At 41.2% G+C, this 14,636-nt stretch overlaps 1 protein-coding gene across 1 annotated transcript in view; it reads left to right on the top strand.

The window, feature by feature from the left end:
• The window catches only part of MTFR1 (mitochondrial fission regulator 1), a 40,093-nt gene that overhangs the window by 3,982 nt on the left and 21,475 nt on the right, over positions 1 to 14,636 (top strand). Inside the window, exons 2-3 of the mRNA XM_007526924.3 lie at positions 4,205 to 4,347; positions 10,988 to 11,086. Of these exons, the coding sequence (XP_007526986.2) occupies positions 4,282 to 4,347; positions 10,988 to 11,086 (165 nt within the window). The 5' untranslated portion in view covers positions 4,205 to 4,281. The remainder of the gene's footprint in view (positions 1 to 4,204; positions 4,348 to 10,987; positions 11,087 to 14,636) is intronic.

The raw sequence follows: 14,636 nt of genomic DNA, 5'->3' as shown, positions 1-14,636 counted from the left end.
TCCAGTTAGCACTGGGGCTTGGTGCCTACACAAATTCACTGCTCCTGGTGGCCATTGTTTTTCCATTTTACTTGATAGGACAGAGAGAAATTGAGAGAAGAGGGGGAAAGAAAGATAGACACCTGCAGACCTGCTTCACCACTTGTGAAGCAGACCCCCTGCAGGTGGAGGGAGGGGGCTCAAACGGATCCTTGCACCTTGTACTATGTGCTCTTAACTGGGTGTGCCCACCTGGCCCCTCAGTTGTCTCTCATTACTGGTTTTTTTTTTTAATTTTTTAAAATATTTTATTTTATTTATTTATTCCCTTTTGTTGCTTTATTGTTGTAGTCGTTGTTGGATAGGACAGAGAGAAATGGAGAGAGGAGGGGAAGACAGAGAGGAGGAGAGAAAGATAGACACCTGCAGGCCTGCTTCACCGCCTATGAAGCGAGTCCCCTGCAGGTGGGGAGCCGGGGTTCAAACCGGGATCCTTATGCCGGTCCTTGTGCTTTGCACCACCTGCGCTTAACCCGCTGTGCTACAGCCCGACTCCCTCATTACTGGTTTTATTGGAGCACTTGTTATTCCTTGATATGCCTATCTAAAGGTTTGTCAGTCTTTACAAAGAATCATTTCTTGTTTTCTTTAATTGCTTCTGTGATCTTGAAGTCTCTGATTAATTTCTGCTTTGATTTTTGATACTATCTTCTATTTATTTTGTTTGTTTTTTCTAGCTCCATAAAGAGTGAAATTTTTTTAATTGATATTTTTCTTTTTCTCCAAGATCTTTATTGCTATGAATTTCCTTTTTTTTTTTCTTTTTCTTTTTCTTTCCCCTTTATCACCAGGGTTGTTGCTGGTGCTCTGGTGTCTCACTTCTTCTTCTAGCGTTTGCCCTTCTTCTGTAGCCAGTCAACAGCGTCAGGTTGAAAGCTGTCAGGAGCTGCTTGTTGCTGGCTTTGAAAGTGACTGGGATCCATGTGGATTCAGTCGGCTGGGAAGGATCCTCAGTTTCCCCAATGAATGGGGACTCACGGGATGCACCACGGGAAGGTCGATCCAGTGCATCCCATAGTGTCTGCACTATGAGTTCACCACTCCCAGTGGCCATTTCTTTTTCTTTTTAAAATTTCTTTATTTGGTAAGACACAGAGATTGAGAGAGGCCAGTGGGTACAGAGGGAGAGAGAAAGAAAGCCACCTGCAACACTGATGATGAAGTTTCCCCTGAGGTGGAGAGGTGGGGTTCCGGGACACATTGGTGACGTCGTCTGCCCAGGGAAGTCAAGATGGCATCATAGTAGCGCCTGCAACTTGGTGGCTGAAAAGCAGTAAGATATAAAGCAGGACAAATTGTTTAATAAACAGGAACCCAAAGGTAGGAATAGAGCAGATGAAATTAGGGGTCTTTGAGTGGAAAGAAGCTAGGGTTAGGTGTTTTCCAAGGGGCCCATGATTTTAGTAACTTTTGCCTGAATCTGATAACTAACATGCAGGTGGACAAATATTGTCTGGGAACATGGTGTCAGAGTTGAGAATAGGACGAAATCTGGATTAAGGCAGAGAGTAGCTCCATTAGGGCAGAGAGGTTTTCCAAGCCTGAGGAAAGTATGTGAATACCACTGACGGTTTATCCTATATCCTAGCTGATTTACTCCTCTGTGAGGTGATGGCGGTAAGTCAGGACGCAGGAATGCCCTCACAGGAGCCTTGCTGCTGTTCTTCTACAGAACTTGAGCGTGTTATTTTGTCTGTAGATATTTGTGGATTTTTTTAGTTCTCTTCACAAAGCCGGTCTCTAGCTTCATACTGTGAGTTCGCGAAAGATCCTTGATGTAACTTTAATCTTAAATCGTTAAAACTTGTTTGTGGGACCCAGGAGGCCACACAGTGGGTAGAGTACATGTCTACCATGTTTGAGTCTCTAGGTTTGATCCCTGACACCGCATGAAAATACCAAAGAACGGAAGGAATTTTCTTAAGGTTTCAATTAAATTGTGCTCTTCAACTTCTAAGAGGCTTGTTGTTGAGATCTATAGTTCAGATCAAGAGATATATTCAGGGTGGGGGTAGAGCATAATGGTTATGCAAAGAGATTTTCATGCCTGACGCTCTCAAGTCCCAGGTTCAATCCCCCATATTGCCATAAGGGAGAGTTGAGCAGTGCTCTGGTAAAAAAAAAAAAAAAGAGAGAGAGAGAGATATTCATTTGTGGACTGAAGAAAAAAAGAAAAGGTACTACAGTGTTAAATCCTTTGCTAGGCCCTGAGAATATAAAGAGCGTAATTCATAGGGTAGGGGTATAGCATAATGGTTATGCAAAGAGACTTTCATGCCTGAGACTCTATAAAGTCCCAGTTTCAATCCCCCACACCGCCATAAGCCAGAGCTGAGCAGTGCTCTGGTTAAAAAAAAAAAAAAAAAGAGGATAATTCATTTTGCATGAACAGTATAGGATGCTCATTCTAAATTATTGCCATCAAGTTGTCATTATTGGTCTGTTGCTGGACCTCAGTTCGTGCAGTAGAAATTGGCCTTAGCTGATGAGATTATGGGTACTACTCATGGAGTGTTGTGAATGGTCCAGTTGAGCCCACCAGTTAGGGGTGGTTGGTTGTATGTGGCCTAGCTGAGTGAGCAGTATGAAACTGCATGGGTAGGTGTGCAGGGCCAAGCTCCAGATTCTTCTCCAGGCAGAGTTACTGATCACTTTATCATCTGAGTCCACAGGATTTGGGCAGTCAAATGGCTTAGTGCGTAAAGCACATGACTTGTTATGGAATGAGGTCTTAGGTCTGATCCCTGGGACCATGTGGAGCACAGTAGATACTTCCTAGAGAAATCCATGGATGGTGGAACAGTATCTTGGTATCTCTGTCTCCTTCTCACCCTCTCTTAAAAATATACGGGGAGGGGGGGGGGATGGTGGTCTGGGAGGTGGCACAGTGACTAGAGTACAGGACTTGGAAGCATGAGCTCTCAGTTCAGTCAGTAGCATTGCATGTACCGGAGTAATAATCTGCTTCTCTCTTCTTTGTTAAATAGGTAGGTAGATAGATAAATAAATAAATAAATAAATAAATCTTTTAAAAAGGGGTAGAGGTGCTGGAGAAAGTGATTTACTAGAAGCCCTGGGTTCACACCTCTGCACATTAAAAAAAAAAAAAGTAGGGTCCAGGTGGTGGTGCATTTGGTAAAGTGTGTATATTGCAGTGTGCAAAGACCTGGGTTCAAGTCTCTGGTCCCTGCCTGGAGGGGAAACTTTATAAGTAGTGAAGCAGTGCTGTCTTCTTCTTCTAGAGTTTGCCAAGCAGTGCTGTAAAACTCTCTCTCTCTGTTTCTTTGCCTCCCTTCTCCCCTGTCTCCTCTATCTCTCTAGCTCCTTTGTTTCTCTATCTCTACCCCAAATTAAAAAGAGAGAGAGAGAGAGAGAGAAAGAAAGAAAGAAGAAAGAAAGAAGGAAAGAAAGAAAGAGTGGCTAGGAGATATCTTACTTGATAGAGCATGCCCTTTACCAAGCTCAGGCTTCAAACCCAGATTCATGTGGGAGCGCCTTGTGCAGCATGAGTGGTGATGGGGAACTCCATGGATGCTTGGAACAGTGCTGTTATTCCTGCTGTCTCTTCTTTCTTTCTTCTTTTTTAAATCTTTTTAAAAATATCTTTATTTATTTATTTATTGGATAGAGACAGTCAGAAATTGAGAAGGAAATGGGTGGTAGAGATGGGAGAGAGACAGAGAAACACTTGCAAGACTGCTTCACTACTTTCAAAGCTTTCCCCCTATAGGTGGGGATTAGAGGCTCGAACCCGGGTCCTTGTGCATTGCAACATGTGCGCTCAATCAGGTTTGCCACCACCCAGCCCCTCTTCTTTCTGTTTATGTGGGAAAAAAAAAAAAAAAAAAAAATATATATATATATGGGTGGAGGGTAGATAGCATAATGGTTATGCAAATAGGCTCTCATACCTGAGGCTCCAAAGTCCCAGGTTCAATCCCCTGTACCACCATAAGCCAGAGCTGAGCAGTGCTCTGGTAAAAAAAAAATGACCTAGGGAAGTTTCTCAGCAGTGGTTCCGAACATGTGCAAGGCATGGGTTCGTTTCCTATTGCTGGAAAATAAAAAAAAAGGTTTTAGACTAGGCTTGTTATGTGAGACATATTGTGGACCATAGGTTTCTAAGTAATTATTTCACTATAGTATTTACATTTTATAATTTCAGTGTGCTTTATGGACCATGTGCTGCTATGTATTCCTGAAATACTTGAAATGCAAATTTGGAGAGACTTTACCATCTAAATGCTTGACTGGATTAAGCGCCTAATTAGGATGGTTTTTCAACCAGTTGGAGTAAGCATGCAATCGGTAAGTTAAGAGAATTCATTTTTCAAATCTAGACTTCCTTTTTTTTATTTAGCACATGCTGGGCTAGTGTCGGGGGGTGCCTCTTCCTGAGAATAAATACTTTTTTATTAAAAGGAATAAATACTTTTGAAAAAATAAATAAAAATAGGCACCACCGCCTCAGGTGTGAGCGCGTACTCTCTGGATTGGAGAGAACTCGACCGGAGCCAGCCTGGGCTGCTACTCACTCAGTGACGTGAGGGAGATGACTCAGGAACAGACACGTGGTGGCGAGACAATGCAATTCTCTTTATTGATCAGAGAGCCAAGGCTTTTAAAGGGCAGACCCAGAAGTGGCAAGTTGGAAATGGAAATGGCTAGGAGAGGGGTGGAGAAAGGCAAAATGGGGCTGGAAAGGTAGAAACTTCCTTAGCAACTGTTGCGAGGGTTTTAACTGGTAGAATTAATACTACCCTGCAGGCAGGGAGAGTCTTGAGGGTAGAAAGAAGATAGATCAAAGGAATGGAATGGTGGGGATCTTTCAGGCAAAACAATGATTATGTAGATAGGCCGTATTATCAGGAATGCAAGGTGCTTTGTGAGCCCTGCCGAGTTCAACCACATCCTCACAATTTCCTGACATCTCCCCCTTTCTTTTCATCTAATGGCTATAGTATCAGGAATGCAGGGTGTTTTGTGAGCCTTGCTGAGCTCAACCACATCCTCACAATTTCCCGACAAGCACACCCAGGCATTCAAAGGGCAGGTAGGAGGGGGAGTGAAACTAGGCCAGGTGCTGGGTGCCAGTGGTGGAAGTAGTAGTGATCTGGTGGTGGGCTAAGTGTGCTGGCTCCTGTTTGGGGGAGATGTGAGGCTGAACCCCTATTGTCACACAGTCCTGTAGAACATTTTCATGGTTAGAAAAAACAAAACAAACAAAAAAACCAACCTAGACTTCAGATGTTTTTAGATTTTCTTCTGATAGTGTAAGATAAATCTACATATGATCAACACTTTGAATTAATTGTGTTTTTATACCATTTCAATTCCATATTGCTCAAGATACAGAAGTTAGATATAGTTTAGATATGGAAGTATATTTTTTCCTATCATTCTGTGTGAGGAAGTTACACTGACCATGTTCATGTGACTAAAAAATATGATAGAAATGTTATAAAAGAAGAGCATTTGTTATTACTGGGGAAAAGACTTAAGTATTACATAGAAATCGACTAAAACACGTGACCAACATTTGATAACTCAAATGTTGTGAGACTGTTAATATTGAAAGCCATCATGCTATCATGTTATCTCACATTTGTTAAATTAAAAAGCTAGTCTTACTTCCTAAAATATAACTTAGAGGGGGCCTGGTGGTAGTGCAGTGGATGCGAAGCACTAGGACCAGCATAAAGACCCTGGTTCGAGCCCCCAGCTCCCCACCTGCAGGGGAATCACTTCATAGGTGGAAAGCAGGTCTGCAGGAGCCTGTGTTTTTCTTCCTCTCTGTCTTCCTCTCCTTTCTTGATTTCTGTCTGTCCTACCCAACAATAACAGCGACAACAACAATAACAAGGGCAACAGAAAAATGGGGAAAGTGGCCTCCAGGAGCAGTGAATTGGTAGTGCAGGCACTGAGCCCCAGTGATAGCAAAAAAAAAAAAAAAGTACCTTAGATATAAAAGAACAGTAATATAGTATGAGTATATTGTACCAAAGATGCTAATTCTGATCATGATATTTTTATAATTATTTTCTTCTGATTCATACATTTTATTCAGTTCCAATGTAAAATTAGATAAATATGGCAAGTGTTTTTTGTAGATTTTTAAATTTTTTTTACTTTCACATTCAATGTTTTGCTTTACACTATATGGAAGTGTGTGTGTTTTTCCACCAGGGTTGTCACTGGGGCTTGGTACCTGATGAATCTACCACTCCTAGAGGCCATTTTTTTCTTTATTTTTATTTGATAAAGAAATACAGAAATTGGGTAGGGGGAGATAGAGATAGAGAGAGACACACCTGCAGCATTCGTGAAACTTCCTTCTCCTTCATGTGGGGGACACAGGGCCCTTGAACCTGGGTTCTTTTGTGTGGTAAGTAACGTGTGTGATCAACTTGATATGCCACCACCCAACCCCACCCCCCTTTTGTTTTAACCAAAGGACCCCAGAGCCTCAGATGTGAGAGTTATCTGTGACCATTTTCCTACCCTGGAATTAAGGGTTTTTTTCTTCCTTTTTTTTTCTTTTACCAGAGCACTGCTCAGCTCTGGCTTATGGTGGTGCAGGGGATTAAACCTGGGACTTTGGAGCCTCAGGCATGAGAGTCTCTTTGCATAACTATTATGCTATCTACCCCTGCCCTGGAATTTAGTTTTTATTTATTTATTTATTTTAATGAAATATAATTTATAGGACCGAGAAATTGAGAGTGGAGGGGGAGATAGAGGAGAGGGACAGAGGGACACTTGTAGCACTGGGTTCACTGCTCATGAAGTGTCCCCCATACAAGTGGGGACAAGGCGCTTGGTGTGCTCAACCGAATGTGCCACCGCCTGTCATGAAATGTCCCTCATACAAGTGGGGACAAGGAGCTTGGTGTGCTCAACCGAATGTGCTACCGCCTGGCCCCTATCTTCTCATATCTTAAAAGAAAGCTAAGCTGTATATCCCCTGAGTACCCTCCCCCTCAGAAAAGAGTTATATCTACTGTCTTTGAAGATTAAAATTAACGAATCAAGTGACAGATAGAAACTAGACATTTGGTGGTAATCGTGTTACAGAGTATGTAGGTAGATACTGAATTATTGTATATCTGACATCTATGTGCTTTATGAGCCAATGTTACCTCAATAAAAACGTAATTAAACAAAGAGCAAATTACTTTTTTAAATTTTTAAAAAATATTTATTTATTTATTCCCTTTTGTTGACCACACAACTGTTGTAGTTAACTGTTGTTGTTGATGTAGTCGTTGTTGGATAGGACAGAGAGAAAATGGAGAGAGGAGGGGAAGACAGAGAAGGGGAGAGAAAGACAGACACCTGCAGACCTGCTTCACTGCCTGTGAGGCGACACCCCTGCAGGTGGGGAGCTGGGGCCTCGAACCGGGATCCTTAACACCAGTCCTTGTACTTTGCACCACCTACGCTTAACCCACTACACTACTGCCCGACTCCTGCAAATAACGTTTTTAAAGCAGCGGCATAATTTTGATAGCATTAGCTTAAAGCTAAGTAATAAAATGGTTTTACAGGAGAGAGAGGCTCACAGGCTCACTCACAGGCTAGGGTGTCTACGTTGTTTTGCCGGTGGCCTATGCTCAAGCCCCAACACCCGTTGGGAGGTGCTTGTACTTGTATTGGAGGAAGCTCAGATGCTGTGTGTTTGTCTTTCTGAGTGAAAAGGTGAAATGACTCCAACAGTGAGGCCCTGGCTTCCCCCCAGTCTCCCCCCCCAGTTACATCTTCCTTTGGTATTGACTTTAATTAATGCAGTTATCATCATTTGGTTACATAGGGTTTTTGATTCCTTGGAAGTAAAGCTTTACAATATATGACTACAATTTATTTGTAATTTTAGTAAAACGCTGTCAGTCCTGGATTCAAACAGATGTGTCTGAAATAGATTCTGCCACTTACTTTCTTGCTTTTTTTATGTACAAATTACAGACGAGAACCGTACTAGTAGAGTTAGCCTAAGAGTTAAATGACAGTATGTATTATACCTAGCGCAGTGGCTTCTAGATCATGTACATATCTTCAGTAATGGTTGTTTTCCTGTGGTTTTGCTCTGTCATTCCCCACCCCAAGCCTGGCAAATGTGACTAGTGTTGATTAAGGCCAAACAGAGCATAGGATTGTGTTTCAGAAACAGATAGCACATGTAATTAGTTCATTTAATTAGCATTGTTGATCTTGAGCAATGAAATGGCTGGCTTTTATCGAAGAATAGAACGGGTAAGTCCTTTAACTTGGTACCAGTACAGCAGCCTCAAATGAGAACACTTTTTAATAATGTCAGATGAGCTGATCATTTTTTTATGTGCCGAGGGCAACATATAATAACTTTACTTAACTGGAAGTTTCTATACAGACAATTTTTCTTCTAAATAAAATAGTTTGACCTTTTGGGTTTATTTTCTTAGTGTCAAAAGATCATTTAGCCTTCTGCCTAAGAGTAAAGGAATAGTCTACCTGCAAGGTTTTACCTTTGGGCATTTGTAAAAAAGAGAAAACAAAACATTATTTTAGTTTAATCTTTACATGATACATATGTATTTTCTTACTGGTTTGATACAGAGAGGAACTTGATACCGTGTTTGAAAGTATTCCAGGAGCAGAAACTGCCTTCATCCTTATCCGTTTTCTTAATGACTTTCTATGTATTTCTTTTTCTCGTATCACAAAGTCCAAGTGTTGTGGTCAGTGCTTTGTATTTGCCATTAGGGCAGTTGGTGATGATTAGCAGCTCTTTGTGTTTTTCTTCTTCTTCTTTTTTTAACTTTTTTTTCTTAATTTTTTTTTCTTATCTTTATTTACTTATTGGATAAAGACAGTCAGAAATTGAGAGGGAAGAAGGAGATAGAAAGGGAGAGAGACAGAGAGACACCTGCAGCCCTGCTTCACCACTTGCAGAGCTTTCCCCCTGCAGGTGGGGGCCAGGGGCTCAAACCTTGGTCCTTCCTTCTGTAAAATGTGCGTTCAACCAGATGCACCATGTGGCCCCGCTCTTTGTATTTTTCTGTGGACATTAGTGATAATAGGGCTTACTGTGTCCAGTTCCTTTATATTTACTATGTATGTTCTTTAGAATTAGCCCCCCCCCCCCCTTTAAGATGGTTAACCCGGGGTTCAGACTGCTTAGGTGACTTCACCAGAGTTACCCATTAAATGGCAGAATTGTAATCGAACCCGGTTCTGACTCTGGAAATTTTCTTCTAGTGTGCTCTCCTTCCTGTTTTTCTTTTTTTTTTTTTTTTGCCTTTTTGGAGGGGAGTGGGGACAGAGAAAGGTCTTCTTGGGTTGACTTCTTCAGATAGAAAGAGTGAGACAGGTACCGAGAAAAGCAAAGAAATTATAGCGCCAAAGCTTCCTTCAGTGCAGTGAGGACCTGATTTGAACATGAGCTGGGCACAGGCAAAGCAGTGCACTATCCTAGTGAGCTATTTTGCTGGCCTACTTTCTTCTTTTTTAAAAAATTTGTATTTATAAAAAGGAAACACTGACAAGACCGTAGGATAAAAGGGGTACAACTCCACTCAATTCCCACCACCAGAACTCTGTATCCCGTCCCCTCCTCTGATAGCTTTCCTATTCTTTAACCTTCTGGGAGTCTGGATCCAGGGTCATCCTGGGGTACAACCTACTTTCTTCTTACTAAAGATGAGAACTGGTTATATTTATAAAATGTCATATCAAAACCGTAGCTCATTTACTGCTTGTTTATATCCACATGTAATAGGTGTTGCCTGTAATGGATAGATGAGGAAACAGAAACAGAGGGACCAGTAATTTGACCCCCTTTTAAAGACAATACATGGTACGGTATACTTTTAAAGGTCAGAACTGTATGCTACCATGGCCTCTAAGTTTTATCTTCACTGTGTTCCGTTTGCCCAACATTTGCTTTAATTTAGATCTACATATTCACTTACATCTCTTCAAATTTGCCCTATTATGTTAATATCCTTAAGCAAAAAAAAAAAAAGATTTTAAACTAGAGAAAGCAGTAATGTGAAGCTACTGATTTTGATTAGTCTCAGTGATTTATGTTGAAAAACAGTTGCAGTGTCAACTTTATAGAAGAAACTTAAATAGTACACTTTTTCCTTAGAAGTTAAAGCTGAATCTTTGGCCACTTCATATATAAGACATTTTGAATCATTACTATTATTATTATTATTATTTTGCCCTCAGGGTTATCACTGGTTTCTGCTTGTCAGTTTAATGATTGCATGGTGCCACTGCTCCTGCTGGCTTTTTTTTTTTTTTTTTTTTTTTTTCCCTTTTTCCTTTAGTCAGGGAGATACAGGAAAAAAGGAAGGAAAGAGATATAGAGGGGGGCAAAGATAGACACCTCCAGACCTGCTTCATCACTTAGGAAGCATTGTAGCTTCCCCTCGACACACCATAGCACTGCCATGTGTTGCTAGGGCTTGAACCCAGACAACATGCATGGCAGAGCACATGCCCTTCCACCTAGCTATCTTTGTCCCCTAGTTATTCTGTGATTTTAATATGCCTTATACTAAACATTACTGCATTAATGAGTAAGTGTTACTTAATTTCAACTAAGAAATACTGCCTTATTTCCCATAATATGTATATAGTTTCAACCAGGTTTATCATGGGAGATAAGTGCTTGCTCTTGGCAACCATTTTGTTTCTTTTCTTTTGAAAGAGGGTGAGAGAGATACATGCAGCACTGCTCCTTGCTTGGAGAGCTTCCTTTCAACAAGTGGGACTAGTAGCTTGAACTTGGATTGTTGTCATGGTCACGGGTGCGCCACCACCGTGTCCCCTGTTCCCTGTTGCATGCAGAGTGTTCTTACTCTGTCAGTCATGTGTCGTCATGTCATACAATTAATTGCTAATTGCTTTGCATTAACAAATGTGTCCAATTTGTAATTAAATGTGCTTATTTCTATTTTCTCAGGTACTTTGGTCTGGGAAGCCATATGGTTCATCTCGAAGTATTGTAAGGAAGATTGGTACTAATTTATCTCTGATCCAGTGTCCTAGAGTTCAGTTCCAGGTACTATGCCTCTCATAATTTTTTATTAAAGTATTTTTGAACCCCTCTCTCTTGGTGATGCCATTATCAATTGAAGGGCCAGGGGAAGACATCAGTAAAGTCTTTCTAATATTAGTCGGTGATGTGTTAAGACATTTGTCCTTCTTAAGAATACATATGTGAAGATTTAGAAGCATATAATAAGATAAGCAGTTTTTAATTCTCAGATGACCCCAAGCATAGTTCTCATATTACTTCCCACTTGAGGTGATTATTTTCTTTAATTATTACATTAATGGTGATTATTTCCTTTGTTATATTTTTCACTTTCAATAGCCATGCTCCTGTAGTATTTTTTAGGTGTCTTTATTTTGGAAAGCCATTTAAACTGTTCTCTCCATCCTTAGTTTTAAAAGTCAGCAATGATTGTAGGAACCATTGCCTTGGCAACAGCCGTATTTAGACAAAGAAATACTTGTGTTTATTTGGATGAGGTGATAGTAGAAGCCTGAATTAGGAACACTTTGAATGCCCAGCTCTTAGTATTCACCTCTAGCACCAAAGCAGAAATAACTCTTTTTGCTTCAAGATAAATTCCTCATGACTGGGCTTTTGTTCCTTACCCTTTTTAAAGTGTTAGATATGTGTCACATAACCTTGTTCTCACTTTTTAGCAATTCCCTATAACAATAATAACAAAACTTTAAAATCTTTTCATTTATTTACCTTATTTGATAGGACAGAAATTGAGAGGGAAAGAGAATAGAGAAGGAAAGAGGCAGAGAGATACCTGCAGCACTGCATCACCACTCATGAAGCTTCCGCCGCGCAGGTGGGCACCTCGAGCTTAAACAGCTAGGTCCTTGCGCATGGTAACTGGATGTGCCGCCTTTCAGCCTCAAGACAAAAATTTCAGTTCAACATATAATAATACACAGTTCAGCAGGTGTCCATATCAGTTTGAATAACAGGTTAGCATATATTTTAAATGTGAAAGATATGTTTAATTCATAATTCAAAAACTCAAATGTGTCCCTGCTAACTTTTGGGCTAATAAATTACACTCATAATCCACTCTTGGTGTTTAGAACCATATCTCTTCCTGCATGGCGGCAGAAGTTGGCATTTGTTGAGGACAACTAACAAAATTGTTCCTGTTTGCAGACTGCCTTTGATAGTACTTTTCTCTGGCAAACGCTAGAAGAAGAAGTACTTTTCTCTAAAGCTGTAAGATAATTCTTAACAGTTATAAAAGTCATCACTAAAACACTTCTGGGGGTACATTTTTATACATTTTTAACTTGTATAAGTTAAGAATTATAAATGTGGGGAGTTGGGCGGTAGTTTAGTGGGTCAAGCACAGGTGGTGCAAAGCCCAAGGACCGGCTTGTGCCCCCGGCTCCCCACCTGCAGGGGAGTCGCTTCACGGTCAGTGAAACAGGTCTACAGGTGTCTGTCTTTCCCTCCCCCTCTCTGTCTTCTCCTCCTCTCTCCACTTCTCTCTGTCCTATCCAACAATGATGACGACAACAATAAAACAAGGGCAACAAAAGGGAAGAAATAAACATAAAAAAAATATATAAATGTAAAGGGCTGGGCAACGATGTGCCCATTAGAGTGCATACATTATTGTGTGCAAGGACTTGGGCTCAAGCCCCAGTCCCAGCCTGCAGGGTAGGAACTTCTGAGCCATGAAGCAGTGCTGTAGCTTTTTCTTTCTCTCTCCTCTGTCTCTCCCTAACCCCCATTCCTTCTCAGCTTCTATGTTCAGAAAAAGGAAGAAGGAAAAAGAATAAATAGCTGCTGGGAGCAATGGATTCATCTTGCAATCACTGAAGCCCAGTCATAACCCTGGTGGCAATAAAAAAAAAAAAAAAAGGAAAAATCTATAAGTGCAGTTTAATGGGGGTAATAACCACTGCGCTTGGAAAATTTAGGATACAACTAAAATCTGCACAGTGTTATAAATTAGTGTTTACCTCATTAAAATTATTTTTAAAATGAAATATCAGAAATAAACTCAAGGCTGAAGAAAGTGATCTTAAGAACTTTCAGAGAAGGGCAGTACGGCATTATTGTTTGAGTGCTAACTCTGTAGTAGAAATATACTTGGGTCATTGGACCTAGACTACCTTTTCCTCTCCTTTAAACACCTAGCCTCAGGATATTTATTCTCCTGGATCTTTTGGAGTGGCTGTTGGATCTGATGGACAGAAGGAATATTGTCTCACCCAACAAGCACAGTTATGTACCAGTTAATGATGTTTTAGTCAGTGATGAACCATATATGGCTGTTTTCTTTTTACTTATTAAATTTATTTTGTAGAACAGAAAATTGAGAGACAAGAAGAGGTAGAGAGAGAAGGACACCGGCAGCCCTGCTTCCCGACTCTTGAAGCTTTCACCTACGGGTGGGGACCTGGGGCTTGAACCTGGTTCCTTTTGCATGGTAATACGTGCACTTAACTAGGTGTGCCATCACCCGGCCCCATGTGGATGTTTACTGTAAGCAGTATAGCCCAGGAGTGTAAGTTTATATGCATCTAGATTTGCATATGTTATATGCATATTGATAGGACTGCATACACTGTATTAACCTACAATGTTTATACAATCATGTACCAGTGTGTTTCTCAGAATATATCCATATTGAATGAGTTTTCCCTTTAGTACAAACACCACCACTAACTGTAGAAACAAGACAGCCATCTTTCACAGCCCAACTTTATTTAGCAAAGTCTTCTTCTTCTAGCGTTTGCCCTTCTTCCGTAGCCAGTCAACAGCGTCAGGTTGAGCCTGATGTAAAGTTTCGAGACCTCCTTTGAATCTGGAGAGGTGGCAGTCGTTGACTATGTGGGTCATAGTCTGTCTGGAGCCGCAGGGGCAGTTCGGGTCGTCTCTGGCTCCCCAGCGATGGAACATAGCGGCGCACCGGCCGTGGCCTGTTCGATAGCGATTGAGGAGGGCCCAATCATAACGTGCTAGGTCAAAGCCGGGTTGACGCTTGCAGGGGTCTGTGATGAGGTGTTTGTTCTTTACCTCAGCTGACTGTCAACTCTGTTTCCAAGAGTCTGGAACAGAGAAGTTCAGTAAAGTAAAATCCATTCACTGTGGCCAGTGAGATTACTCACTGGGTAGAGCACAGGACTTGCATACAGGAAGCTTTGGGTTCAGCCCCTGACACTGGCAGATGCTGGAGCAGAGTCCTGGTTTCTCATAAAATAATTTTTTAAAATTGTATTTATTTATTCATGAGAATGATAGGAGGAGAGAGAGAGAATCAAACATCACTCTGGTACGTGTGCTGCTGGGGATTGAACTTGAGACCTCATGGTTGAGGATCCAGTGCTTTATCCACTGCGCCACCTTCCAGATCACCTCATAAAATGAATTTAAACAATTTTTGAAAGAATTTATTCATGGGGCCAAGTGGTAGTGCGCCTGGTTGATGCACATGTTACAATGTGCAAGGACCCATGTTCAAGCCCCCAATCCCCATCTGCAGGGAGAAAGCTTCATAAGTGGTGAAGCAGTGCTGCAGGTGTCTCTTTCTCTCTCCCTCTCTCCCACT

Source organism: Erinaceus europaeus, chromosome 1, assembly GCF_950295315.1.
Source record: "Erinaceus europaeus chromosome 1, mEriEur2.1, whole genome shotgun sequence".
In the NCBI taxonomy this organism is placed as follows: Eukaryota; Metazoa; Chordata; class Mammalia; order Eulipotyphla; family Erinaceidae; genus Erinaceus; species Erinaceus europaeus.
This window is presented reverse-complemented; position numbering and strand designations above follow the sequence as displayed.